General features: G+C 34.4%; 4 protein-coding genes and 1 pseudogene across 5 annotated transcripts; all 5 read left to right on the forward strand.

Annotated features, from left to right (window-relative positions):
• Window positions 1-2,538: 2,538 nt before the first annotated feature.
• Window positions 2,539-3,868, forward strand: LOC105132805 (probable carboxylesterase 8). Its single transcript, XM_011036502.1, has one exon. The coding sequence runs from the start codon at window positions 2,675-2,677 to the stop codon at window positions 3,644-3,646; it is 972 nt and encodes a 323-aa protein (XP_011034804.1). The 5' UTR covers window positions 2,539-2,674; the 3' UTR covers window positions 3,647-3,868.
• Window positions 3,869-8,084: 4,216 nt separating this feature from the next.
• Window positions 8,085-14,403, forward strand: LOC105132810 (Nucleotidyltransferase family protein). Its single transcript, XM_011036515.1, has 6 exons — window positions 8,085-9,413; window positions 9,676-10,044; window positions 12,503-12,726; window positions 12,843-12,906; window positions 13,635-13,831; window positions 14,062-14,403. The coding sequence occupies exons 1-6, from the start codon at window positions 8,304-8,306 to the stop codon at window positions 14,273-14,275; spliced, it is 2,178 nt and encodes a 725-aa protein (XP_011034817.1). The 5' UTR covers window positions 8,085-8,303; the 3' UTR covers window positions 14,276-14,403.
• A 3,829-nt stretch (window positions 14,404-18,232) lies between these two features.
• On the forward strand, window positions 18,233-21,065 carry LOC105132820 (glyoxylate/hydroxypyruvate reductase HPR3-like). 2 transcript variants are annotated; one of them, XM_011036537.1, is made up of 3 exons: window positions 18,233-18,866; window positions 19,242-19,794; window positions 20,743-21,065. In XM_011036537.1, exons 1-2 carry the CDS (start codon window positions 18,255-18,257, stop codon window positions 19,761-19,763), a joined length of 1,134 nt encoding a protein of 377 aa, XP_011034839.1. In that variant the 5' UTR covers window positions 18,233-18,254; the 3' UTR covers window positions 19,764-19,794; window positions 20,743-21,065. The 2 variants fall into 2 exon arrangements, with proteins under 2 accessions (XP_011034839.1, XP_011034831.1); XM_011036529.1 differs by lacking the exon at window positions 20,743-21,065 and having other exon boundaries at window positions 19,242-19,926.
• A 1,687-nt stretch (window positions 21,066-22,752) lies between these two features.
• Window positions 22,753-24,763, forward strand: LOC105132839 (glyoxylate/hydroxypyruvate reductase HPR3-like). Its single transcript, XM_011036561.1, has 2 exons — window positions 22,753-23,465; window positions 23,578-24,763. Exons 1-2 carry the CDS (start codon window positions 22,971-22,973, stop codon window positions 24,100-24,102), a joined length of 1,020 nt encoding a protein of 339 aa, XP_011034863.1. The 5' UTR covers window positions 22,753-22,970; the 3' UTR covers window positions 24,103-24,763.
• LOC105132830 (glyoxylate/hydroxypyruvate reductase HPR3-like) lies at window positions 24,286-25,440 on the forward strand (annotated as a pseudogene).
• Window positions 25,441-27,497: the final 2,057 nt, after the last annotated feature.

Here is a 27,497-nt window from a genome sequence, read left to right on the forward strand (position 1 = left end):
GAAATGGTACTCAAAGGATGCCATGTTCTCATCTAGTACCTTTTATATTGTTTTCAATAACGACTCGTGTGATTTATTATTATTATTATTATTAGTATTATTATTTTTATCGGGTTCGAAGTATCCATATAAAATAACTGATGGTTATAAATCTTAATCATGCTCTTGTATTTTGGAATAGTCCAATCGAGAAAGAAGTAGTTACACGTGCAGTAGATTATAAATTGCTCTTTTAATTTTGTAAAATGAATTCAATAGTCTTTATAGTTTTGAAAATTAATTAATTAATCCTTCAATTGTTATTAATCCTTTTTTTTTTTGTATCAATTGTGATTCAATTATTACACTTGATTTTTGTTTTTGTTTTATCACCATCAGAAGTTATGTTGTCAGATCTTTATGTGCTGGAATGTGTTTTGTTGTGCCTGTTCTCTCATGTACAGTACGGCATGAATTGTTTTTACACCACATTAATATTACAAAATAGAATCATAGGTTATAGGGAAAAAAAAGAAAAGAAAGACCAACATTAATAAAAAATAAAAATAAAACAATTTTTTTGTTTTCACTTGCATTGCTCAAGAGGCGTGCCTATCTCCAATATGGTCCCAGCAGTTTTCAAAATTTATATTTTCATCATAAAATTTTATTTCTCTCATATTCATGTCCATAAGTGTCAAGAGAGGGTCATTGGAAAGGGACAAGAGAGAGGAAGCTTTCGTTCAAACTTCAATGGGTTTATCTTGAAGCGAGAAGTTGAATAAAGATCATTTTAAACTTTTAATTATGTTAAAAAAATAGATTGCGATCTGAAAATTTTAAGTTGATCTTGAAGTGGAGTTTATAATTTGTACCGTAAATTTGTTAAGTTGACCAAATATTAATTAAAGATTTGGGTTGTGATTTTTTGATAATTTTTTTTATATCTTTTATTTTTTATTATCTTTAATTCTATCATTTAGTGTAAGGTTTTTATTGAATTTTATCTTTTTATTGGATTAATAATAAATTAATTTTGGAATTTTTAATCATATAAAAAAATTAAAAATTAATTTAATTCAATAAAATTCATAACTTGTATTACAAAATTAAAAAAACTGACTAAATATCAACTAAAGAGTTAAAATATAAATTTTTAAGTTTAAAATTTTATTCCAGATGATAAATTTAAAATTAATAAGCTCAAAAAAACTTTTTAAAAAATCATTTCTTTTTAGTCAATGAAAGGATTCATCTTTTTTGACCGGTAAAAAGAAAAACCCACCTCTTTTGATAAAAAACCCACCCTTTCCTTGACCCAACTAAGGAAAGTATCCACCCTCCATTGAGCTTAATCAAAGGAATTATCGATTATTTTTGAATTTAATAAAAAAATGATTTAGATCATGAATTTTGTTGAATTTAATATTTTTATTTTTAAAAATTATTTTTATTTAATTATATAATAAAAAAATTTAAACTATTACAAAATTAAGTATCAACTCATTACCGAAATGTTTTCTCGAGACCACAATAACCCAAAAAATAAATTAAAATAACTTATGTAATCTAATTATTAATAATTATATATTTTTTAGAATAATTTTTTATTTAATAATACAATAAAAAAATAAATACTAAAAAAAACCAAGTACCAACCCAATGCATGTATTTTTTTTTTAAATCAATGAAGATACTATAAAAAATAAATTGAAATAAATTATAAAGTTTAATAGATAATAATTTTTTTTTTCAGAATTTTTAAATTATAAAGTTTAATAGATAATAATTATATTTTTTTTCAGAATTTATTTTTTATTTAATAATATGATAAAGTATTTTTATTTAATTATATAATAAAAAATAAACTATTACAAGATTAAATACTAACTCTATATCATTATATTTTTCTAATAAAAATATGATAATTCCGTGTAAAGAAAGAGAAATAAATAACAAAATTCAATTATATTCAATTCCCATGCAGATTTCTTTAAAAAGTTAGCCTTGCCGTGATTCCTTTGATATTATTCACTCTGTTTTGTAATGATGCTGTAAAGTTGCTTTAATTGCTTTCTATTATTCTGTTAAATCTAATAATATTTTTGAATTAACATACATCTTTCCTCTCCTCACATTTTCTTTTTAAATATTTTTTCAATGACAATTACTTTGAAATAATATTTTTTAGTTCTTAAGTATTTATTTTTAATATAAAATGATCCAAAAATAAAATAAAATCTTAATAGTTGAAAAAACAAAAAAACAAACAGACAAAATTGCCCTTCACAGTATCATTGCCGAATCGCTACAAAGAAGTTTAAGCTCACAAAAAAGAGAAATCCACTCTAATTTGAAAAATAGATGATTTAAGTACCTAAAAAGGATATATTACTAGTATACACTCTACCCAACCATTTCTTAAAATGGAGAGCCAAGCAATTCGCCACCCGCACCCGCTATCTAAACCATAGTACTAGTAAATAAATAAAAATAAATGTTACTAGTAAATAAATAAATAAATGTTACTGTTCGAATGAACAGCAACACTAAGATGTGAGGAGGGGACCCGTGGTTTCCCTTAATAATAATACCGATTGATCCAATTCTCCTTAACTTCACCTTCCTTCGTATAATTCCTCCTCTTGCGTTCTGTTTTTCACTCTCCTTCAGAATTTACCTCCGTATCTAAACCATGTCAACTTGCTCTGTTAAGCTGACAGATCTCCTCGATTTTGTGGAGAACCCAGATGGCTCCCTCACCAGAAACAGTCCATTTCCTGAAGTACAGCCGACGGAACATACAACTCCAGATTCCAAAGAACTTTCGCTCTCAAAAGACATCCCTCTAAATCCCAAGAACAAAACATCCCTTCGTTTATTTCGCCCTTTGAAACCCCCTCAAAAACTCCCTCTCATTATTTATTATCATGGAGGTGGCTTTGTTCTTTACAGCGCTGCAACTCTTGCTTTCCATCAAACGTGCAGTGACATGGCTTCTCATTTCCCTGCTCTCGTCCTGTCTGTTGACTATCGTCTTGCCCCTGAACATCGCCTTCCTGCTGCATATGAAGATGCTATTGAGGCTATGAAGTGGCTCCAAAACCAAGTTTTGGATATCAACGGCCCTTGTGAACCCTGGCTTAAAGAATACCTTGATTCTTCAAGGTGTTTCTTGATGGGCATGAGTGCTGGAGGCAATATTGCCTACCATGCAAACTTGCGTGCCTTGAATATTGATATCAAGCCCTTGGAAATCATTGGATTGATATTGAATATTCCCTATTTTTCTGCTGTCACCAGGACTGAATCAGAGAAAAGGTTGATCAAGGATCCGGTTTTGCCATTGGCTACTAGTGATCAGATGTGGGCCCTGTCTTTGCCTAAAGATACCGATCGTGATCATGAGTACTGCAATCCGATTGCTGGTGGGTCTCTTGAAAAGAACAAAATCGAACGACTGCCAAGGTGTTTCTTCAGAGGATACGGCGGGGATCCGCTTGTTGATAAACAAAAGGAATTGGTGAAGATGTTAGAGTCGCGTGGAGTGGACGTGGTTACAAAGTTTGATGAGGATGGCTTCCATGCTGTCGAGGTTTTTGATCCTGCAAAGCTCAGGGTCTTGTACGATTATGTTAAAGAGTTTGTTAACACTACTGTTAAATGATCATAATGTGCTGGCTACATGAACTGGGAGTAAGGCGTTCGATTGGTAGCAAGGGAAGATTACTGGTCCTGCCAAATCCACACATGTTGGTTTGGCAAAGTTAAAGCTTTGTAATGGAGTTTTCTATTATTCTAATAAATTGTGTATGGAACATGATTTACTACTTCTTTCTCTGAAGCACCAAATCAATATAATATCATAAATACGCATATATTGGAGGTACATTTTTCCATGTCTTTTAAATACTCTTGTTATTCATTGTTTACTTAGTTGCTGGCACGGTATGGGCTCCATTTGCGGGTTGAATTAATTTTGTTTTTAATACATATAAAGAAATTAGACTACATGACATTAAACTTCGCCTATCGAGTTCATCTTAATTTTTTTTAATTAAATTAAATTATATAAACATTATATTAATATAATTCAATTAACTTGAAAATCTAAAGAAGACTGGACAGTAGCCAAAAAAAATAAAAAAATTTCACTTAATTTTTTTTTGAGCAAGTGGGATGGTGGACTTTAACGACAACGAATGATCGGGAAAGATGTTTCTCAAGTCCTTCTCAGGCGTCACTTCGCACTAAGCAAGGATTGAACAACGACAAATGATCGAGAAAGATGTTTCTCAAGTCTTTCTCAGTCGTCACTTCCCACTAAATTTCTGTAATTAATTAATGATTAGCAGACTAGCACACCAGAACACCCGTCACCTTCACGGCTCTGGTTGCGGACGCTACGTTGAGTTCAACGCTGCCTTACTTTCGCTCTATAGACGTAGATTTGAGCCCTTTAAAGATTGATGGGATTAAATTGAACCAGTCATTATTTTATTTTATTATTAATTTTTTTTTGATTTACGTGGGGTGTCCGGGCCAGCTTACGCGCACCACGACTAATCCCCACGGCCCACTGAACACCCTGCAAACCCAGTAGGCATGTAAGGCACCGCGGGGGTGACAGGCGTGCACACCAGGACTCGAACCCATGTGCGATGGAAGGAGCTTGGCTCCTGCCACCGCTAGGCCAAGCCCCTCGGTGCTGAACCAGTCATTATTTGGTATTGCCAGAAGGTGCGGACGTGACCATCCATTTTGCAATCCAATGGTGGATGGATCACATAAGAGTAAGAATTTGTGCAAATGCTCCAAGTTGAATGATGAGCCGGAATTTAATGGGGATGGAAATTTTATTTATTTACACCCACACACGAGAGAGAGAGAGATTGCATTAAAACGCCATAAAGAATGGCGAAGAAGTACAAAATGAATTTGCTAAAAATGGAACAACTGACAAAACATTTACTAAGAAGTTAAATAATTGAAATAACACCAGAGAATAAGAGAAACCAGAGGGAAACCAAAAGTTCAGAGTCAGCAAATACTCTTATCTAAGAAAAGATTGCAGAACCGAAACACCACATAAACAGAGGACGCGGCTTCATGACCATACTATAAATTAAATTCTTCTATACGAGGGACTCCTCGTTTTTATTACCAAGTAAGCCAACAACCCAACAGGCAGCAACTCAAGATGAGAAAAAGAGGATTTAGAATCTATTCCAGCATCAATTTGAGGTAACAACAAGATAAAAAAAGAGGATTTAGAATCTATTCCAGCATAAATTTGAGGTAACAACAATAAACTATCAACAGTTGCATCAACGTAAATATAAGATATTCAAGTAAATAAGCTGGAAGATTAGAGTCAAGATATAGTTGTTATTTTTATTTATTTTTAAATAAATAATTTTTTTAAAAATAATTTTTAATATAATAAGAAATCACCACAGCATCAGACATGCTTTATATACCTTGCAGAACCATCAACAATTTGGTTTGTATCGTGAAGAACATGAGAGAAAGACACGGATCTAGATGCAAAGATAAAAAGCTAATTAATGTATCTCCATGTTCTAATGAATGGAAGGATGAAATTTCACACAAAGAACATCGTGAAAAGAATCATGTGTACTGATTACTATTGAACATGAATACTGTCTTGTATGATGTCGGGTTCCATGTGGTCGGCCGTGCCGTGGATTCTCATCAACGCGTGATTCTTTTCACGATGTTCTTTGTGTGATATTTCATCCTTCTATTTAAAATAAACAATTAATATTCGCAGGTGATTACATGATTTTTTGTCATATAAATTACAAATTCTTCGAGAAAGTAATCAATTTTTACATAGTTGGATAATAATAAAGAAAGGAGGAGGAGGATGAAGTATAATTATAAAAAACCTACTATAGCTGGATGGCATTTTTACTTTCCCGTTGTACTATGAGAAAATACACTTCAAAAGAATATATTCACAAATAGTTCGTAGATGTTTCATCTAAAAACAAAATAGCTTTATTGAAGCATTTTCACAAGTATATCATTTACATTGTTAGTCTTGTAGAGTAATATAAAATTATATTTTAAAATTTTATTTATCAGTTTAAATTTTAAAATTAAGATGATTTTTTAATATGATATTAAAATTTGAGTGACCAAATATTTATAAATTTAAAATTTATTATTCTTATTTATTTGATAAAAATTAAATATAAGATAATGTGAAGTTTTATTTTAATTTCAAAATTTTTTTGCTTAAAGAAATATATTTAAAAAATATAAAATTATATTTTAAAACCCTTAACTTTTTAATTGAGATAATTATTTCACAGTTACAGTTAGCATTGCCTAACAAACTACACACTACTTGCCTAAACACCACCTTAGCTGCAGCTACAAACCTAAATGTTACTAAGATTCTGCAGAATTTAATCTTACCTCTTGCTGCACAGGGCGGGCAGGCAGGCAGGCAGGCAGTTGCATCAGAAATTAGCTTCAGGAGAGCAATTCAACATGGCCGTGTAAACAAATGATGACCATAACCAGTCCCAGACTGAATCTAGTGAATGAAGGTCTTCAAACAAGAACCTCAAGGGGTTGGTCTAGAATATATATATATTCTAGACCAACCCCTTGAGGTATGTATATATATAAACTGGGGCTTTCAAGATCGAATCCTCCTGCCACAAACTCTTGTAGCCACGGCCGCCACCTCGTGTAAAGGCTAGCTCCAAGTACACGAAAGGTGACCTAGAATAACCTGCATTTCTTTAAAAGAACAAAGGTTTCTAATCAAGAGAACCAATAGATTAATCCTGGGAATCGGAGTGAGAAAATGCACCGATCCCAGACTGAATTTAGTGAATGAAGGTCTCTAAACAAGTGAACTAATAGATTAATCATGGAAATTGGAGTGAGAAAATGCACTCAGAAGTGTGCACGAAAACAATTTCTTTTGTGGAAACTAGCCTATCTATTTTTAGCACTGCGGGGAAGACATGGAAGTGAAAATTGCTTTAAGAGTCTTGTAAGCAAGCGTGTGTGTGGTGAAGTTGCTAAGAGCATCACTCACTTATCTTTTTAACCAAAACATAGCTGCTGTTCTCATTAAACCAAAGTATGATGCCAAAGGATTAACAGTATTCTGGATAACTCCTGCCTACACTACTGAAGAATTTAATGTTTATGTTCATATGATTCTGCAGCTTCTACACTACTGAAGCTAATTTTATGATGCCACTGCCAGCCTACACAACTGAAGATCAACCAAATCTCCTTTGACAAATTTTCCACAACCTCTCCCATCAACCAAATGCAAGCACATAAACTTGGCTCAGGATATGATATTTGTTTTTTTATATATTATATTTGATGATAATTTTATTTTTTATTATTTTTATTTGACTCAAGAAATAAAATCAATTTTTTAAAGTATAATAAAAAATAAAAACAGAATTAAATTAAATTATAGAGTTTTTTAATAATTATTATTATAAATAATCTTATATAATTTAATCTAAATTTTACTTTCTTCCTGTTTTTTAAAATTATATTTTATCAAATAAAATACTTCATTGATGATATGAACTGTTATTGAAATTTGAATATATATAAACTATGAAATAAAATATAAACTGCTATTAAATATATAAACTATATAAATTATATAAATCAAAATATAATTTATAAAACATAGAGAAAATAAAATTTATATTAAATCATAATAGAGTTTTTGTAACTATTTCTTCTTATTATTACTGAAAAGGTTTTAGGTACCGTGAAAATATGGTCTCAATATTATTTTAGATATTTTTTAATATTAATTTTTAATATTTTAAATTATTTTAATATTAATATCAAAAATAAATTTTAAAAATAAAAAAAATATTGTAATATATTTTAAAGAATACTTTACAAACAACAAACAATACACTTTTAAACACTACCGTATACTCATCATTGCAGGCTTTGGATTTACTAACGTAGGGTTCCAAGTAGCAACAACTTCGTGCCTAAGCTAGATCCACGTCAGACTTGATGACGCCTAGGTGTCCTCCCCCTCCTTCCTCCATTCCTATTCAGTCACCAAACTAATACACCACTACAATCAACACCGTTCAATCAACACCGGAAATCGTGATTAGATCAAATCCTACGTACGTACTCCATAGATTTGCTTCTTTACATATAAGCATATGCACCCAATCCTCACCAACAACAACTTTAATCGATTCTAGCGAGGGCAAATCACTTTGCTCTCTTCCTTCCTTCCTTCCAACTCTTTTCAGTATAGAACAGTCTACCAACATAAAACAATGGCCAGCGGTGGCGGTGAGCCTCCACCGATTCCGCCGAATGCTAATGGCGGCGAATTTCTACTCTCTCTACTCCAAAGACCTAACCACCATCATCCACCGCACCAGCAGCAACAATCCCAATTTCCTTCGCAATTCTCCCCTTTTATCACCCCACAATTACAAAATCAACATCCTCAGCCTCTTGGTTTTGATCCTGCAGTTGCAGCTGTGGGCCCCAGTTTGCCACTACTGCCTCATCAATTGCTGCAATCCCTCGGCTGTGATCGTCTCTCTAATACCCCTCCTCTCTGGTCACACAATCTCGGCTTTCCGCAGAAAAACCAAGCTTTTCCTCACCCCCACCCCCATGGAAATCAATTCCAAGGGAATCAGTATTTAGCAGATGATTTGCAAAGATCAGGGCTTTCAAATGCGGAGGTTAGAGCTAACAACAACAACAATAATAATTTGATTCAGCATCTGCCTCAACAGAAGCAACAGTTAGAGCAAAAGCTACAGTTTGGTTCCTTTTCAAGTGCAATTCCAAGCCCTGCTGACGGTTTAGTCAATGCGAATTTGATGCGAGAAGGAGGACCAGGGAGCAGAAATTTCAAAGGACTGGAAAGGAATCGGCATCTCGAGAGGCAAGCAAACTCGCATTCGACGAGTTTTGAAGTGCGACAGCCAGGAGCCAGCAGTGGAGGGCGGGGAAACCTTCACAAGGAGCAGCACCAGAATTATAGGTCTGCGCCTCCGGGGTTTTCGAATAAGCCTAGAGGTGGAGGAGGAGGAGGGAACTGGGATCATGGAGGTAGGAGGAGAGAATTAGAGCACACTATGTATAGGGAAAAGGGGGATTATAGTGAATTGAACAATGAGAAAGCGAGGAGAAATGAGGGGTCAGTTGAGGTGAGGTTTACGAGACAGCTTGATCGTCCGGGTCCACCTCCTGGGAGTAATCTTCATTCGGTTTTGGGTTCAGAGATTAAGGAGTCTGTGATCAATTTGGATGGTGAAGATGAAAGGGATGATGGAGGGGTGTTGGATGATCTTGGTGAAGAGCTGCTAGATTCTTTGTTGCTTGAGGGTGAATCTGATGGCAAGAAAGACAAGAAGCAAAGTAGCAAGGTCAGTTGTTTTTCTCTTCTATTTGGGCTTCGAGTTTTAAAGTCGGTTACTTTATGTGAACCTTTGAATTTTATTTGATGTTTAGGGAATTAAAATTTGAAGTAACTAAGAGTTTGACATGAATATTCCACTGACATTCTCAGTAGATATGCTTAATGAAAACTGCACTAAGTGTAAGAAAATATAATTAATGCTTAATAGCAGTTTTTATCATCTTCTCTAATTGTGAATCTGTTGGATTAACTTGCGGTTTGATAATCAGGAATCTAGATCAGATAGCAGGGGACACAACATACTTAGTCAGAGGATGAGAATGCTTAAAAGGCAAATGCAATGTCGTTTAGATATCGACAGGCTAAATGCTGCTTTTCTTGCAATTTATGAGTCACTGGTACCGCTAGAGGAAGAAACGGCGAAGCAGAAGCAATTTTTTATGTTGTTGGAGAAACTAGTTAGGAAGGAATGGCCTGAAGCTCGATTGTACCTATATGGTTCATGTGCCAATTCATTTGGAGTTTCAAAGAGTGATATAGATGTTTGCCTCACAATTGAGGATGCTGAGATTAACAAGTCTGAGGTCTTGTTAAAGTTGGCAGATATATTGCAGGCGGATAACCTCCAGAATGTGCAGGTAAATAAAGATTGCTTTGTCCTTTTAGAGGATAAATAAATTCAGAGTTAATGCAATAAATGCCATTTAACATATTTTGTTTCTTTGAACTTGTTTACTCGATAAAAGAAAGTGACTTGTGTAAGAACCCCCCCGTGAGTGTACGGGCCTGAAATTTTTCAAAATAATTCATAACACCATGTATAAACTAACCTTCCTGGCATTCTAGTGAAGTTCTATATATCATTCTAAAGTGTATACCCGGTTTTATTTTTTTTCTTTCCAAATTACTTTCTGTTAAATAATTTTCTGAATGCAATGCCCTGATTAACGAGTTACCATTGATAGTTTCTAAGATAGATCATTTGTCCCAAATCCTAGTGGACTATATAAATAAAAACACAAAACTAAGTCTTCTTAGATTTAGTGCCAAATATTGGAGCCTACAGATTAACCTGCTTTTCATGAAAATTTGAATTTATTTTCTTCAAACTATTTTTTTTTAGTGTTTTTGGATCGTTTAGACATGCTGATATAAAAAATAAATAATTAAAAATAAAAAAATAATATTTTAATGCATTTATGAGCAAAAAACACTTTGTAAAGCAATTGACAACACACTCCCAAACACCCCTTTAAATAAGCTAGGTTTTGCAATGCTTGGTGAAAAATCTGTTCTTTTATTTATGGATTAGTTTTTGTACCACAAAATAGATTTACATTATCAATCCTTATTTGAATTATAAACGGAGACAGACATCTTCCAAACAAAGTAGTACACACTAGGACAGCTGGAATACCAGAGCCCTCTCATTTCTTTGAAATTTGATTGCCCAACTAAGAAAAACCTGGAGAGGCCCTTGTTGTTGAACAACATAGGGATGGCAAATCCCTCAAGAATTGTTTTGGAAAGGCTCCATTCTCCGAAATTCTTGAGTTCTAGTCCATCAACAGCCACAAAAAGGCAAAAAGTTGCAAAGAAAGCTCACTTCCATAATGTCTTGCTGTTTTTCCATCTATCCAAACCCATCAAATAGATCAATAATAACTCCTCTGCCTGACTTGCAATGACCCCCCGTCTCATCATGGATATGTAATATGTATAATGCAATGACCCCCTGTCTCGTCATGGATATGTAATATGTATAATTGAAAGATATGCAATACAAATAATGATTTTTATTTCTACCTCCAATTGCACTATTTGGCCACTGGCAACTGTTTTTTGGTGTTTGGCAAGCTGTTTGTGCTGTAATTATGCCTTTAAGAGGACAAAGTTGCATGGTATTACATTTGTAGCATGCATGTGTTAACATAATTAGATTACCATTACAACTCCATGATGAAAAGCTAAACTTTTTGTTGCTGATTACAATGCTTTGCGACTAGCTTTTTTTTGTGATCTGTGAGCTACAAGATTTATTTATTATGGCCTACTAACACCTTAGAAATCTTTTTGATATTTTCCTTGTTAATGTTAGGTTGCCTATTGTTTTAGACATCGTTAGAGGCTTTTTCTCTTCTTGCAGTCAGGTAATAAAATGAAAATCATTTGATAAGATGGTAACAGGCATTTTTTACAAATGCTGATAAGATGGCAACAGGCATCTTTTACAAATGCCCGCTTTGGTAAATTTACTCTAGAACCATATTATAATTACAGTTGTGTGTGCTTTCATACATGTGAGCTGACAGCAGCTCTGTACTTGTTGCATGTGCATTAAGGATATGTCATCATTTTGTGTGTATTTTGCACATCAATTTAGTGAGCCATTGATTTACCTGGGTAATTTATTGTTCAGTGTTCTCCATGCTGATTTTTCTTTGTACTTGTCCTGTTAGGGCCCTTATTTTCATTTATCCACTTGTGTGGATGTATGTGTTTCTCTTCTCATTTCTGGTGACTCTATTATCAAGTTATTAATGATTAATTATTTTGTAAGCTTGGTGATATGAGGCCTTATAAGTCATTGCAATTATGTGCATTTACTGCTTCAGGATGAGATTCATGTTTCTACCTTTTTTGTGTTAAATTTACTTTGCAAGTGTTTGGACAACTCTAAGATGATTAATGCATTTCCTACGGACATACGCAGTTCATTTGCTTAGTCATCTTTTTTTCAGCTATATCCAACCTTGAGGTGCCTCTCAGAAATAATTATCTTGTTTGGATAATTCCTCCATGAGGTTAAAAGTAAGAACATGCTCTGAAAAAGTAAGGTAGTATCCATTGTGAGATTAAATGTGAGAAAAAGCCGTTGGAAAATAATTTAGAGATATGTAAGCCAATATTGGATCCTTACATAGGTGCCTTGTCAATCCAGTTATAACTTAATTACTATCCATTTCTTTCTTAATGCGATGTCTTCTTTTCTGCATCACCAATTGGTTTTGGTTTATTCCCCTTTAAAATTGCTATGCTGTTTGGATGTCTTGTTTGATCTTCTTGGTGAGTCCATAATCCCATCTCTTTTTGCAGGCATTGACTCGGGCTAGGGTTCCCATAGTAAAGCTTATGGATCCAGTGACTGGCATCTCTTGTGACATCTGCCTAAACAATGTTTTGGCTGTTGTGAATACCAAGCTTCTTCGGGATTATGCACAAATAGATGTGAGGTTACGGCAGTTAGCTTTTATAGTGAAACATTGGGCCAAGTCAAGAGGAGTAAATGCAACTTACCAAGGGACCCTATCTAGCTATGCGTGAGTCATCACTAAAGAATTACTATAATTTTCTGAAGCATGTCATAGGCTTATGATCTATAGACATTTATATTTGTTGAGTGTGTTTTTGGTGGCTCATATTTCTTTCTTTTCAGGTATGTTTTAATGTGCATTCATTTCTTACAGCAGCGTAGACCCGCCATCCTTCCATGCTTACAGGTCTGTATTTCTATTCTGCCTGTTTATTTTGGAGTTCTTGATAGGGTCGTTTTTATCATTGCAGTTATTTGGACATTTCAGTATATCCACATACCGTGCTTTAATGTAATTCTTGTCCAAAGATCAAGGGAATTGATGTGCTTTTGATTTCCTTTCACCTCTATTATATTACTTCTGTTGAATAGATGAATGTCCCGTAAAGCAATAGCTGGGGAAATATGAACCTTTTGCTTTTTATCAGCTCAGGATTTTCAGTTTTAGTTAGTGATTATGTGTCATAGCATGGTGATCTCTGCCGTGTTGCCGAAATATTTACTTTTCAATCTTATATGGTACTGGACATTTGTTCTTGATTGAGTAGCGAGGCCAAGAGGATACCTAATATCATTCTCTGATTTGTTTTATCAAGTAATTCCTGCCATATTGTTGCGTCTGATCACATTTCATGGGCTAATGCATGCTTCCTGAAATAAGTTCACTGAATCAGTTTGTTGATTACATCAACCATTGGAGTGACCTCAGTGGTGGGTCCCACAAAGGACCCATCATGAATTGGTTATGATTTCCAGGAAACTCATTTAGGACATATTTTGGACAATAGCATTATCAAGCTTCAAAATCTTATACCTGAATAAAGCATTTCAAAGTGAAAGGCGCTGCTTGTTTTCTTACTTTTGTCTTTTGCTGTAAATTTGGCTTCTTTAATTTTGTGAGCTGCTCTCTTTCAGGAAATGGGAACAACATACTCTACTATTGTAGATGATATTCAGTGTGCTTACTTTGATCAAGTTGAGAAACTCCGTGGTTTTGGATCTCGTAACAAGGAAACAATTGCTCAGTTGGTATGGGCATTTTTCAATTATTGGGCATATCGTCATGATTATGCAAATGGTGTTATATCTGTTCGAACAGGAAGCATACTCAGGTGATATGTACAGTCCAGCATCCTTTTGTAGGACTTTTATTAAGCCAGCTATGTGATGACATATACATGCATTGTAATTATTTCATATCATCGCAAAGGATAGAAAGCTCTGTTTTTTCCTCCTCATAATGCAGGTGAAAGTAAGAGTCAAATGATTTTCGTTCTGCTTATTGTCAGCTGAGATGTTTCGTGCGCTTGACTAACTGTATTCTGTGTTTGTTTTCTTACAGCAAACGGGAAAAGGACTGGACAAGGAGGATTGGGAATGATCGACATTTGATATGCATAGAGGACCCCTTTGAGACATCTCATGACCTTGGTAGAGTTGTGGATAAATTCAGCATAAAAGTTCTGAGAGAGGAGTTTGAGCGCGCAGCAGATATCATGCAGTATGACCCCAATCCCTGTGTAACGCTTTTTGAACCCTATAATACTCCTGGTTGACTAGCCTCTACTTGGAGAACCATAATAGGTGTATTTATGTCCAAGTTATACCCTGCGTGTAAAGTCACTTTTGTCATCTTATCCTCATTTCTATACATGCCCTCTGCTCGTCTTATGCTTTGTCTTTTCTTCTATCCTTGTCCCCAGTAAATTCTTCAAATTCTTAATTTAGGTTTTGCCGGCTGACTGAGTCACCTATTATTACTCTCTGTGATGGACTCCAAGATGTTCCAACTTCCAACCTTCTCGGAAGGTTGGTAATGGGGGAAGTAACAGAACTATAGTAGAGCTTCTTGTCCTAGTTATTTCGGTGGCTTTTTACTCCGAGGTGGGTTTGTGTGATGTTTAACAGAGAGGGAAGTGAATTCTCTTGCATGGTCAAAAGTGGAAATGGCATACAACTATACATGCGAGATTTTCCTTATTTTTCTACAATCAGATATACATGAGTGATTAGTTAGATGTGGTAGAAGGCAGGGGAGTAGGATTTTTAATATTTGTCACGCATGATGGCAACGCTGAGGGACTCAATTCAATGATCTCTTGCATGAGGTGTCAAGAATTTCAATTCCTAGAATTACCTCAGAGAGCCATCACCAGTGAGCTAGAGTGACGATAGTCTTGTGCTATGTTGCGGGAGTTAATTATTTTAAGAGTAAAAAAAGATGTTAAGGTGATATAATATTTTTCAAGAAATAAAAAAAAAATTGTTAAGGTGATATAATATTTTTCAAGAAAAAAAAAAAAAATTTAAGACTTAATGAACTGATTATGTTTAATAAGTTTATTTAATTTAATAATATAATTAAAAAATTGACAATAAATAAAATAATAAAAGAATAACAATAATTAATTATAACAAATAAGTTGCTAATATCATAGCCGGTAAGTAAAGAAAAGAAGAAAAAAATATATAACAAATAAGTTGCTAATATCATAGCTGGTAAGTGAAGAAAAAAAAATAAATTTGTTGAAGACTTATTGTTATTTTGTTGTTGATATCGTTTTATCACAATTTTTTTATATTATTGTGAAAGATTGCATTATGATATTAAAAGAGGTTGTATATGTTATTAAAGCAACGATTTGAAAAACAAATCAAACAAAATATCATGAAATGAAAATTTCATGTATATATTTAATAATTGAATTTAATTTAATTAAAAAATAAAATTTATTTTAAGAAAGCTAATTTTAAAAAGAACAACAAATAAAAAGAACCGATATAACCCTAATCATTTTTAAATTAGTGAAAAATTATATAAAAAACAAAAAAAAATAATAACAAAGTTTGACCTTCAATTAAATAGATACTGAATGGTAAAACTAAAAAATGTGAGCATTATAAAAGAAAAAACACAAGCAAAATTGGATGAATTTTCTAAACTTAGGTTAATTTTTCAAACTCACAACTTATTAAATTCTATAAATAAGTTCAATCAAGAAGCTCAATTACCAATTAATTTTATTTTTTATAGTAAAAAAATATTTAAATTATTCTTAAAGTATCCTAAACACAAATCTAAGTTAAAAAATTATTTATAAACAAAAAATCATCACAAAAATCTAATTTAACATTTTAGATTTAAAAATTCAAATCATATTTTCATATTGAAATAATTTATTTTTTATATTTATGAGTTTATTATTCCTTCAATGAAAATTCTATCTTCTCTCTATTTTTTTTCCTCTCTTTTTTAACTATATTTGTTTTTAACTTAATGCTGAGTCTGAAATGACCTAAGCACTCAAGCCTAACAATCATGACAAACCCAAGCAACTTGAGTATGAACAAGTGATAGTTAAAATGTTGAGACTTATATTTTTTTATAAAAAATTATTTATACTATTATTGAAGTATATTAAATAGAAATTCAAGTTTATAAATTATTTATAAATAACAAATCATCATAAAAATCTAATTTAACATTTTAGATTTGAAAATTCAAATCATATCTTCCTATTGAAATAATTTATTTTTTATGTTTATGAATTTTTTATTTTTTTAATAAAAATTTTATCTTTTTTTTTAAATTATATATTTTTTTAACTCAATGCTTGGGTCTGACATGACCCGAGCACTTACTCATGATAACTGTAATGTTTTGAATAAATGAGTAGAAAAATACAATAAAGCCCTTGGTGGCTTAAAGTGTGGGTATAAATGAATGAGGGGTAGTGTAGTAATTCAACAAAACATGATAAATATAAATAAGGAGTAAAAAAACAACAACAAAATAAGTGATCTGAAAGTTGAGAGAGAATCGGCAGGAGAGAGAAGGGAGAAAGAAGAAGAAGAGAAAAGAGGGAATTTAGAAATATATTAACTCTTGTATTAAGACAATTCAATTATATTATGAAATTGATTTTGTTATTAATGCTGCGTTGAACTCTGATTGAGTTAGGATAAATTTGTATGTAAGTTTGGGTTCGCATAGGTACGGAACCTTGGAGGGGAACCTTGTCTATGTGCCGGTCATGGATCCGGGATTCGGGTCGTGACAATAACCATGTCAAACCCAAGTGACTTGGATCTGAGCAGGTGATAATTAAAATGTTGAGACTTGTAATTTTTTTTATAAAAAAAATTTAATTATTCTTAAAGTATCCTTAACAGAAATCCAAGTTCATAAATTATTTATAAACAACAAATCATTACAAAAATTTAATCAACATTTTAGATCTAAAAATTCAAATCATATCTTCGTATTGAAATAATTAATCTTTTATATTTATGAATTTGTTATTCATTATTAGAAATTTTATCTTCTCTCTTTTTATATTTTTTAATTAAACTCAATGCAAAAAAATGTTTATTTAATGGGTGGTTCTTTATGATTTTTCACCGACAACAACATTATTTTTTTTTTATCAATACTGGACTATATGTATTTAATTTCATTATGCATATTTTCATTCATATTACACGTAAAAAAAAAATATTTTTGAAGACATGAAATAAATCACTCACGACTCAATATTTTTTTTCATTATTTTCTTTTTAAATATAATAAATTTATAAAATAAATTGCAAAAAAAAAAAGACAAACAAGTTTAAATTGTTAGTTTCATTATACATATTTTTTCTCTCCATATTATCTTCTTCTGAACAAACTACACATTTCATGGAAGGTACGAAACCAAAAGAGAAAAACAGACTGTTTATTCTCCATGTGTTGCGTGACTGTCCCCTATCTAAGGAACGTGAATAGGAGGAGTTTCTTTGACTCAGGTCTGATACCATAGTTCATTAATAACCTGGCTGACGGTGAGTGTGATAGGAATGGATATGCATGGACGTAGTTATTTGGGTGTGCAGTAGGGAACATCTGGAAACGACGTAATCAGGGGATTTTTGGGGGGAGGAAGCACAGCAGCCGCAAGCACTGTAAAGGCAATCCACAGCTTGACAGGTGACTCACGGAGGGCAATTGACTTCGCTGATTGCTGTTCACATAAGCTTAAGGAAGTTAAACTGGTGGGATGGGCGTATCCTCCCATGGAGAGGATGAAGTTAAGCTTGGACGGCTGTGGTAAAGGTAATCCAGGTGTGGCAGGAGCAGGAGGTCCAATTAGAGATAGCCTTGGGTCTTGGATTAAGGGTTTCGCGGTTAACAGTACTGGCTTGTGCACTTCTGCCAAGGCAGAACTATGGGCAGTGGTTACTGGTCTAGAGCTGGCATGGCTAATGGTTCTTCGCAGATTGATTCTGGAGATGGATTCTGATAATTTCTTCCCACTCGTAGAGCTTGAAGCTGAGCATAGAAAGAAGTAAAAGGATTGTTCTAATAATTTCTTTAATTATAGAAGCCTTATGTGACATCCTGAATAAATGCGTGTTTGGTACTGTAATTTAATAGGTTTTTTTTAAATAAATATTTTTAAATATTTCTTTTTATGTTCTTAACTTCAACCTATCTAAACTATATATAAAAAAAAATATGATTTTAAAAAAACTTTAAAAACAGAAATTACAACGATGCAGACGGACAGTAATATGTGTGTCTTGTTAAAATATATAACTGGGCAGAATCGCCATGGTTTTACCGAGGAGGGTCTCGTCTCCAAAAGAAAAGGAAAGAAAAACCCCCATCTCTCCCGAGCTTCTGTTCTCAAGATGGCAGTCTCCACTGATTGTCACAAAGCCCAGCAAGATTTCCCCAAAGTCCTGATTCTAAAACCAATTTCATTCCTCGCTCACGTTGGTGAACGACACATTGCATCTAACAAATTCACTTTCTTGAAAGCCTATGACTCCTCACTCCCTCTACACCAATTCTTGTCCACTCACTCTCCCTCTATAAAAGCCATCCTTTCCTCTGTTGGCACACCCATAACCGCTGACATCCTGCAGCTGTTGCCAGAGGTCGGTGTGGTTGTCACTACTAGTGTCGGACTTAACCAGGTTGACCTCCCTGAGTGCCGTCGGCGTGGTATTAAGGTTGCCAATGCAGGCAGTGTTTTTTCAGATGACGTGGCTGATTTTGCTGTTGGGTTGTTAATTGATGTTTTGAGAAAGGTCTCGGCGAGTGATGCATATGTGAGGAAAGGGCTTTGGGCTACTAAAGGGGACTACCCCCTTGGTTCTAAGGTTTACATTAAATTCCTCTCTATGTTATATCCATTTTGTCTTGTTGGTTCTTAATGCTAATTCTTGATTGCCTGTGGATTCTTAATTTTGTTTATCAGAAAGAAAATGTTGCCTCATGATAAAGCAACTGATAATTGTTGAGGGTTGAGGAAGCTTTGAGCAAAGAACACCTATGCATTTAAATAGTTCGTCATTTTAATTTTGTTGCTGAATATGAAGAATCATAATTTGATGACTAAAACCATTCCATTTCTTGACAATGAGACAAATGGAGATAAAAATTTCTATCTTGGCAAAAAACGCGATTGAATTGCACCCTCTAATCAACTGATTATTTAAGTTATTTCCCCCACTTTTTGTGAGTGGTGATTTCAGTTGGGAGGCAAGCGAATTGGGATTGTTGGATTGGGAAATATTGGATTTGCAGTTGCTAAAAGGTTAGAGGCTTTTGGGTGCAGTATCTCATATAATTCCAGGAAGAGAAAACAGCATGTTTCATACCCTTTCTACGAAAGTGTCCGTGAACTTGCAGCTAACTGCGATGTTCTTGTGATATGTTGTGAATTAACTGACCAAACCCGCCACATGATCAACAAGGAAGTACTGTCAGCATTGGGGAAGGAAGGTGTCATTGTAAATATCGGACGCGGGGCTATCATCAATGAGAAGGAAATGGTGCAGTGTTTGGTGCAAGGAGAGATTGCCGGCGCTGGTTTAGATGTGTTTGAAAATGAGCCAGATGTTCCTGTGGAGCTCTTTGCAATGGACAATGTTGTTCTGTCACCACATATTGCCGTCTTTACTCCAGAATCATTTTTGGATTTAAGGGACCTCGTGATGGGGAATCTGGAAGCTTTCTTCTCAAATAAACCACTACTTTCTGAATATAGGGATTGATGGATGTTTTAATTAACTCTTGTATTTGCAGGTTAGTTTTGTAACTTTCTTCTAATTGATCCCTGTTAGTGAGCACATTTCAACTAGGTATGGATTTTGATCATTATATTGATTGGTATTATTTCACTGGCCATGCTATATGTAACGAGTCATGCTTTATTCTGGCGGCATTCGTTCATACACTACTAAGGAATAATAATCTTTACCAGAAAAGAGAAGGAAAAATTCATTGGATGGCCTGCTTAAGACACTAATAAGAAGTAACACATTTTTTTTTTGAGATGTAACACCATTAATTTCTTGTGAATACACTAGTCTCTGAATGTGGCTGACCTGCTTAAGACAGGTCTTGGGAGGGCTTAGTCATGTGCCCAAGAGCTGGCTGGTCACGCCCTTAACGCTAGAATCATAAAATAGAAAGAGACTTAGTTAGGGTCAGTTTGAGTTATTAGCATATGTTTTTAAGGTTTAATGTTAGCAGACAATGTATGCTAAATTAGGAAATTAGTTTTGTTAAGGAAAAAAGATTCCGATCATAAACTGAAAAAAGAAACATATCAGTTTGGAATAAAAGAGAAAGCCAGATTATCCCGGGCACCTTGCCCTGATTAAAAGGATTACTGAAGATTCTACCCACTTTTCCTTTTGTTTTTCCAAAAATCCAACTTTTCCTCTACACTATGCCTTCTTGTACATGTGGACCAATCAAATAAAAATAAAGTAAGAAATAATTTTAATTTATAAATGCCAGTGAGAAAAGATTCAGTGATGGGCATACCAGCACTGAAGTATTTATGTGGTATTGTTTCTTGCAAACGGAATCTCTTTTCCATCAGAAGAAGATTGACGAATGTTTCTTTCATTGTGTGGTTATTTGGTGTCAACTATAAGCATAACAATCTCTTCCTCTTTCTGTGGCTCTCGAGCAAAATTTGTTTGATTCCTTCTAGTAATTGTCCTACAATCTGCATGCGTCCAGGGAATAACTGAGTAATGAACAAGAAAGTTAATGAGATGTCAAAGATGATGCTGTGCTATTAGTACTTGATAGTTGTGTATAGCCTGTATTGGAGGGGAAAGTTCTGCACAAGAACCTTTTTATGGCCATCAGTGTCGAGTATATTAGTTGTTTAAACCTCTAATCCCTGCCATTGTTTATCACTGACGCTTTAAGCAAGACATTGAAGATCGATACATAGTCAATTTCTTATACTTCATACGTGTTAAACTCCACGAGGATGCTGGTCACATTGATTGCCTAAATATTTGCACTCTATTTATGATCATTGCAGGATTAGATTACACAGCTTTGCATATTGATAGCCTTAGATGGATGAAGTATTTCCGTGTATACCTTTCAGTATGTAGATTATTGGTTCCACATTGATAGTAGGATTGTTCTCCAAAAACTTGACACGCCAGAGCAGGATTGTTCTTTAATTCTGTGTTTATTCAAAGTCGAGAAGGACAATTCCTAATCATTTCTAAACCAAACAAAGTTTGAAGTAGAACTCCTTTCCTCCATCGTTCCTAATCAAAACTACCCATCTTGCCTGTCGTGACCTTGAAAACAACGAGAGAGAGAGTGTATAGTAAACCAGCTTTGTTTCTTCGTATTTTCCCCATTCTCTAACAGAGTCTATGGCATGGGGCTTTTGTATTCTGCACACATCCTATCCACAAATTAATGCATGGTTCTGCCTTGCTCCGTCAATCACATTACATCAGGACTTAAGACAACAAATTTTCCATTATGTTCTGTTTTGAATACACGTTAGCATAGTTTCACATGATGGATCCATTTCACCTTCTCAATGAGAATATTGCCTTGTATTTTGGAAAACTTAGTCTGCACATTCGTTTGTGTGAATCATGTCTCCATAGAATTTTCCTTAAATCTCCATCTCCTAACTCAGAATTTGTACAAACAAAAGCCTCCCGTCTCAGGATCCCAAAACCCTCAATGGAACACGAACAATACCATCAGCATCAATCCCAAGACATTCTGCAAATGCTAGCACTTTCAGGCACCGCTGTTCTTCAAATACCATGGGTCCAATTAGCAAATAAGTTACGTCGGATTTGTAGGAAACAAAACAGGAAGTGATATTGCAAATAAAACATGGAATTATTGTTTCAGATTTTTAGGAGTATTTGTTTCCAGTTATCGTTTTATATTTTTTGATTTCTTGATTTTGTGGCATTCCTGGTTTGGTGGCCTCCTTTACTATAGATCTTGTAACCAGAACTATAAAAAGAACAAGAAAGAAAATTCTTCTTCTTCCAAAAACCTACATGGTATCAGAGCCTCGTGCTCCTTTGTTTTCTCTCCTCAGCAATGAATTCCTTCTAGCTCTTCTGCACTTCAGAAACAATTCCATTAAATTGCTGGCATCGTTGAAATGCTATGTTGTACCAGCAAGATTAGATTTCTTCTTTAATTATTATTGCTAGAGAAGTGATTGTTGAGAACATAATTGATGGGAATGTAATTCTCATGTTTACTTTAAAATGAAAAAAAATAATAATCTAATGAAGTGTTTTTGTGTTTAGTTCATCTTAAAGAATTCATGAAAAAAGTTATTATTTTATCCTTAGGATTTAAAGTATATAATTTGACAACAAGATATTTATCTCTTTTAATATAACAACTTGTATTATTTTGTATTTAAATAAAATAAATCTAACAATAAATTTAATTTTGTAAAATTATAATTATTGAGTAAAATAATATATTTACCAACAAATCTCATAGCGTAGATATTAATTATTTGATACTAAATTAAAGTCACTGAACACATATTAATTGTTTAAATTTATATTCTAGTAAATTCTTATATATGAATGTTAGTCATTCAAAACATTTATGCAATCGTTAATAAAAATAAGGTTAACTGGGTTGAGAGGTTAATTTATGTTCTGTTTTTTTTTTTTTTTAATAAAAAATTCTTAAAATAACAGATCTCATCCAAACTAGATTGTAGATTCCAAAGAAAAAGGAAAAGTCATAGCATAGCGTGGCATCACGATTGACAGTGACCATCAATGCATTCTTCACCATGATTCAAGAAGATACCTTTCCTTTGCTTGTCATCTGCAAGCTATCTGTTCTGTTTGTTTTGCCAATTATTTTATAGCTTGAAGTACTTTATAGGGTACCCTCTATTTAATTCAAAAAAAAAAATCAAGAATTTTCCATTTCCTTTGATGGAGGATCAAGAAGAACAGCAAGATAACACGAGTGATCAAAACCACAAACCCCAAGACCTGCCGCAAGTCCTCCTCCTAAAACCACCACCAGTCCTGTCCGTTATTGGAGAACAATCTTTTTTATCAAAAAAATATCAATTATTGAAAGCATGGGAATCCCCTCTCCCTTTACTTCAGTTTCTTATCGCACATGCTGACTCTATCCAAGCCATTCTCTGCTCGGGTTCCGCTCCAGTCACAGATGATTTACTCCAGCTGCTTCCCTCCGTGCGTCTTGTCGTCACTGCCAGCGCTGGTACTAATCACATTGATTTGGAGGCATGCCACCGTCGTGGAATCTCTGTAACCAACGCGGGCAATGTGTTTTCTGACGATGGCGCGGATGCGGCAGTGGGGTTGTTGATTGATGTGCTAAGAAAGATTACAGCTTCTGATCGGTATGTGAGGCAGGGGCTTTGGGTCAATAAAGGAGACTACCCTCTGGGTTCTAAGGTCATAAATCATGATCACCCCTTAGTTATCAATCATGTTATTTGGTTTGAGAATTTTTTGGTGACCATTCTGTTTTCTGATTCTTTGTGGTATTGGCTGTTGATAATTTCAGTTGAGAGGCAAGCGAGTGGGTATTGTCGGATTGGGAGGCATTGGCTTGGAAATTGCTAAAAGGCTAGAGGCTTTTGGCTGCAATGTTTTATATAATTCAAGAAAGAAAAAGGCACATCTTTCGTATCCATTCTATGCCGATGTCCGCCAGCTCGCAGCTAATAGTGATGCCCTCATCATTTGTTGCGCATTGACGGACCAAACCCGCCACATGATCGATAAGGATGTCTTTTCAGCATTGGGGAAGGAAGGTGTCATCGTTAACATTGGACGTGGGGCTATTGTTGACGAGAAGGAAATGGTGCGGTGTTTGGTGCATCGAGAGATTGCAGGTGCTGGGCTAGATGTGTTCGAGAACGAGCCTGATGTTCCAAAAGAGCTCTTTGAATTGGATAATGTTGTTCTATCCCCTCATAGAGCTGTCTTTACCCCAGAATCTTTCATGGCCCTGTGTGAACTTGTGGTAGGCAATCTGGAAGCTTTTTTTTCCAACACACCCTTACTTTCACCTGTCATTGATGTATGATTAATGCACATTATCGGCTTAGCTTTAGCTTCTACAATCTTAATATAATAGGAGTCCAAAGAGGCCTGTAATTCTAGTAACATCATCAAACCAGTCCTAAATTGAGAATGAATCATCATCGTCAAGAAAATAATCATCAAACCTACTCCCAAAAGTCCTAGTCCTTCAACCACGGCTATTCTTCAAATTTCTTGACAGCATGGGACTCACCACTTCCTTTATACTATTTCTTGAGCTCTCAGTCCAAGCTATTCTCTCTCATGAAGCCTGTCCAGTCAACACCAACATTATAAGGCTGTTGCTGTCACTGAGCCTTATTGTCACCACAAGGGCTGGATTCAACCAAATCGACTTGCAAGAGTGTCGTAGGAGAGGGATATCTGTAGCTTATGCTGGAAGCCTGTTTTCTGAAGATAATGCTGATATAGCAGTGGGGCTGTTGATTGATGTGCCGAGAAAGATATTGACTGGTAATCGGTCTGTACCACAAGGGTTGTGGGATAACAAAGGATCTTTTCCTCTATGCTCTAAGGGAAGGATTTGAACTATGTATTAATATCCTGTTTCTATGTATTAATCCATATAACAACCGGATTATTGATATCCTGTTTCTATGTATTAATCTAAATATCAACTGGATTATCGATATCCTGTTTCCATGCATGATTGATGGTTGTAATTTGTTTTTCGTATAGATGTTCAAGGTTGTTGTTTCAGTTAGGAGGCAAGAAAGTTGGGATTGTTGGACTTGGGAGCATAGGCCAAGAAGCTGCAAAAGGGCTAGAGCACTGGTTGCAATATCTTGTACAACTCAAGGACCAAGAAGCCATCTGGGCCCTATCCATGCTATTCAAATGTCTGTGAAGTAGTGGCCAACTGGTCCTCATAATTTGCTGTGAATCAAATGATCAGACTCGCTGCATGATTAGCAAGGAGTTTTTGACATTGGGGAAGAGGGTTGATTATTGATGTCGGACGAGGGGCTGTTATAGACGAGGGAGAGATGGTGAGATGCTTGATTGATGCAAGGAGAGATCGCAGGTGATGGATTGGATGTGTTTGAGAATGAGCATGAATGATGTTCCAAGTGAGCTCATTGCATTAGACAATGTTGTCCTGTCGCCAAATAGAGCAAGCAGTCCACACCGAGGAAACTATGATGTCTTTAGTCGAACTTGTGATGGGGAATTTGGAAGCTTTTTTTTCCCCAAATAAACCTTTACTTTCTGCTGTAATATTGGATGGATGAACAATACTGTAATTCTTTCAGTTTGCAGCTGCTGGTTAGTCTGTCAAGAATTAATTCTAGCATTTCGATATTGATATTTTGTCCTTAAATGTGTATTTCTTTCATTGAAGTCCTTGAATATTTATTATTTTCATGGATACATTGCTTCTTTTTGGAAATTGTAACTGATTTTCGAGGTCTAGAAGTACTGATTAACCTAGCTACTTCCTACACTGAACTTGTAGTCTCATCACCATCTTTACCATAAGCCATTCTTTCTATCCAGCCACAGTTTTTACTTTTTTTTTCTTCTTGTAATTTCACTTTGTATTAGTGTTCTATACTTTTAAATAATTTGTAATTTCCTAGTACATTTTTCTTAATATGATTTAAATTCCTGTAATAAATTAAGGTCGCTAGAGGTAGCTATAGGACTTTCGGATTGGTTAAAAAAAAAGGGACAAGCTGAAGGTGGTCGAAATCAATGAAAATCCAAAGAAACACTGGCCAGGGAGTGCAGGTGGTGGTGGGATTTATGGCCAGACTAAGATCATGGGCTTAGAGGATGGGCTTTTAGGTTTTTAGTTCAAGTCCAGGTACTGAGGACTGGGCTATGGACTATTTTTTCCTTTCCTTTTCCTTTTTATGGACTAAGGCTTGGTTAGAATCTTGGCCCACCCCAAGTCATCATTGAATCTGATGATTTAACTGCCTAGAACCAAACCGTGTACATGGACATTTTTATTTTCGATAGCTCAGATAAAAAAATACAGTAAGCACCTTGTAAGCAATAAAAGCAGTCAAGGAGAAAACAAGGTATAGATTTGAAGTCAACTATCATCAATACATTGATTTAGGTTATGTTTGATAAGATTTTTGAAAATTAATTAATTTTTTTTTAATTTTGATTGAAAAGAAGTTACGAGTGAATCTAGTGAGAAACAATTTTTGAATTAAATAAAAAATCTGTTATAGAATTGAGTCAAGTCTTGATTTAATAAAAAGTTGAATTTTTTTTCCTATTAACTTATAAATTATAACCAATGCTACATTTATTCTTCAATAATTTGTTTTGAATAATTCTTATCAAATATTTTTATAAATTAAATTAATTTTAGTTCATTTTTGTCATAAGTCAATTATTTATAAAAATAACTTTAAAATCATGACTCAAAAGTAAAAAAACGAACTCTCTAATCATTCATGGTTAAATATTTGTTAGTTAAATAGTTAAGAGTTTATGCAATTCCACATTTAGGACATAGCTCCCCAATTATAATAAGATGAGATTTACCTGAATATGTATAAAAAAAGGCGGTCAATATTGACTCCGAATCGGGCTGTAATTGATGTATCATGAACCTGCACGCAATGGAAGGCAGAACTCAAACCATGATGTAACAACTTCTTTTTTTCTCAAGTTATCAAGGAAAAATGACGAGTAGTAGAATGTGCTGATGCTTGTGCATGAACATAGAGCAGCATGCAAGTTGCAATTGCAAGCAAGTATCCAATAATGCTATCATTCTTTGCTTAAAATACTCGCATCTCATATACATGGTGCCCTTTTAACAAGACAAAGTCCCAACCAGATTTTGAATAGATCTCGAACCATAGCTTGCTAGCTGAGTTAGATCTCGAACCATAACGGCCTGCCAACTCGGTCCAACACATTGAAATCAATAAAGAAAATGTCCTATCAAGTGGAATTTAATTTGTACCCTGTCGAACTTTGGAGAATGCTAGATTGACCGGGACGCAAGGCCCAGAAGAGAGAAAATAATAAAGGAAGAGCATGATTAGAGGGAATCAATGCCACTTGAGATTTTGAAGGAATTCCAGAAAACTAGAGCTTTCATTTTTGTCTTTTGCCTCTTAAGATTAAGCACTAGAGATACGTTGGCAGAAGGTATTAAATACTCGAGCACGATTAAACATTATCAAGGGAGTCATCAAGTGGTCTTTAAAGAAGTGTTAATATTGGATGGACAGCGGTCACGGTGTCTGAAGGGGCGTTTAACTAGTTTTTGGGAAAGTGTTTAGACAAAAAAAAACAATTTGGAAACTGATGCTGCTGTTTCTTTCGTTCTTTACAAGGTTATGCATGCATGGTGTCTTTTCTCGGCTGATTGCCCGTATGAGAAATTAAAATATGTTTACTTAGATA

This window comes from Populus euphratica, unplaced genomic scaffold (assembly GCF_000495115.2).
Source record: "Populus euphratica unplaced genomic scaffold, PopEup_1.0 scaffold2.1, whole genome shotgun sequence".
NCBI lineage: Eukaryota > Viridiplantae > Streptophyta > Magnoliopsida > Malpighiales > Salicaceae > Populus > Populus euphratica.

Bases quoted from the DNA above. Each gene is read 5' to 3' on its own strand.
- LOC105132805 (XM_011036502.1), top strand. From the start codon at position 2,675: ATGTCAACTTGCTCTGTTAAGCTGACAGATCTCCTCGATTTTGTGGAG.
- LOC105132810 (XM_011036515.1), top strand. From the start codon at position 8,304: ATGGCCAGCGGTGGCGGTGAGCCTCCACCGATTCCGCCGAATGCTAAT. The intron at 9,414-9,675 runs GTCAGTTGTTTT...TTTGATAATCAG, and splicing joins ACAAGAAGCAAAGTAGCAAG to GAATCTAGATCAGATAGCAG. The intron at 12,727-12,842 runs GTGAGTCATCAC...CTTTCTTTTCAG, and splicing joins GGGACCCTATCTAGCTATGC to GTATGTTTTAATGTGCATTC.
- LOC105132820 (XM_011036537.1), top strand. From the start codon at position 18,255: ATGCAGACGGACAGTAATATGTGTGTCTTGTTAAAATATATAACTGGG. The intron at 18,867-19,241 runs GTTTACATTAAA...TGGTGATTTCAG, and splicing joins ACTACCCCCTTGGTTCTAAG to TTGGGAGGCAAGCGAATTGG.
- LOC105132839 (XM_011036561.1), top strand. From the start codon at position 22,971: ATGGAGGATCAAGAAGAACAGCAAGATAACACGAGTGATCAAAACCAC. The intron at 23,466-23,577 runs GTCATAAATCAT...TGATAATTTCAG, and splicing joins ACTACCCTCTGGGTTCTAAG to TTGAGAGGCAAGCGAGTGGG.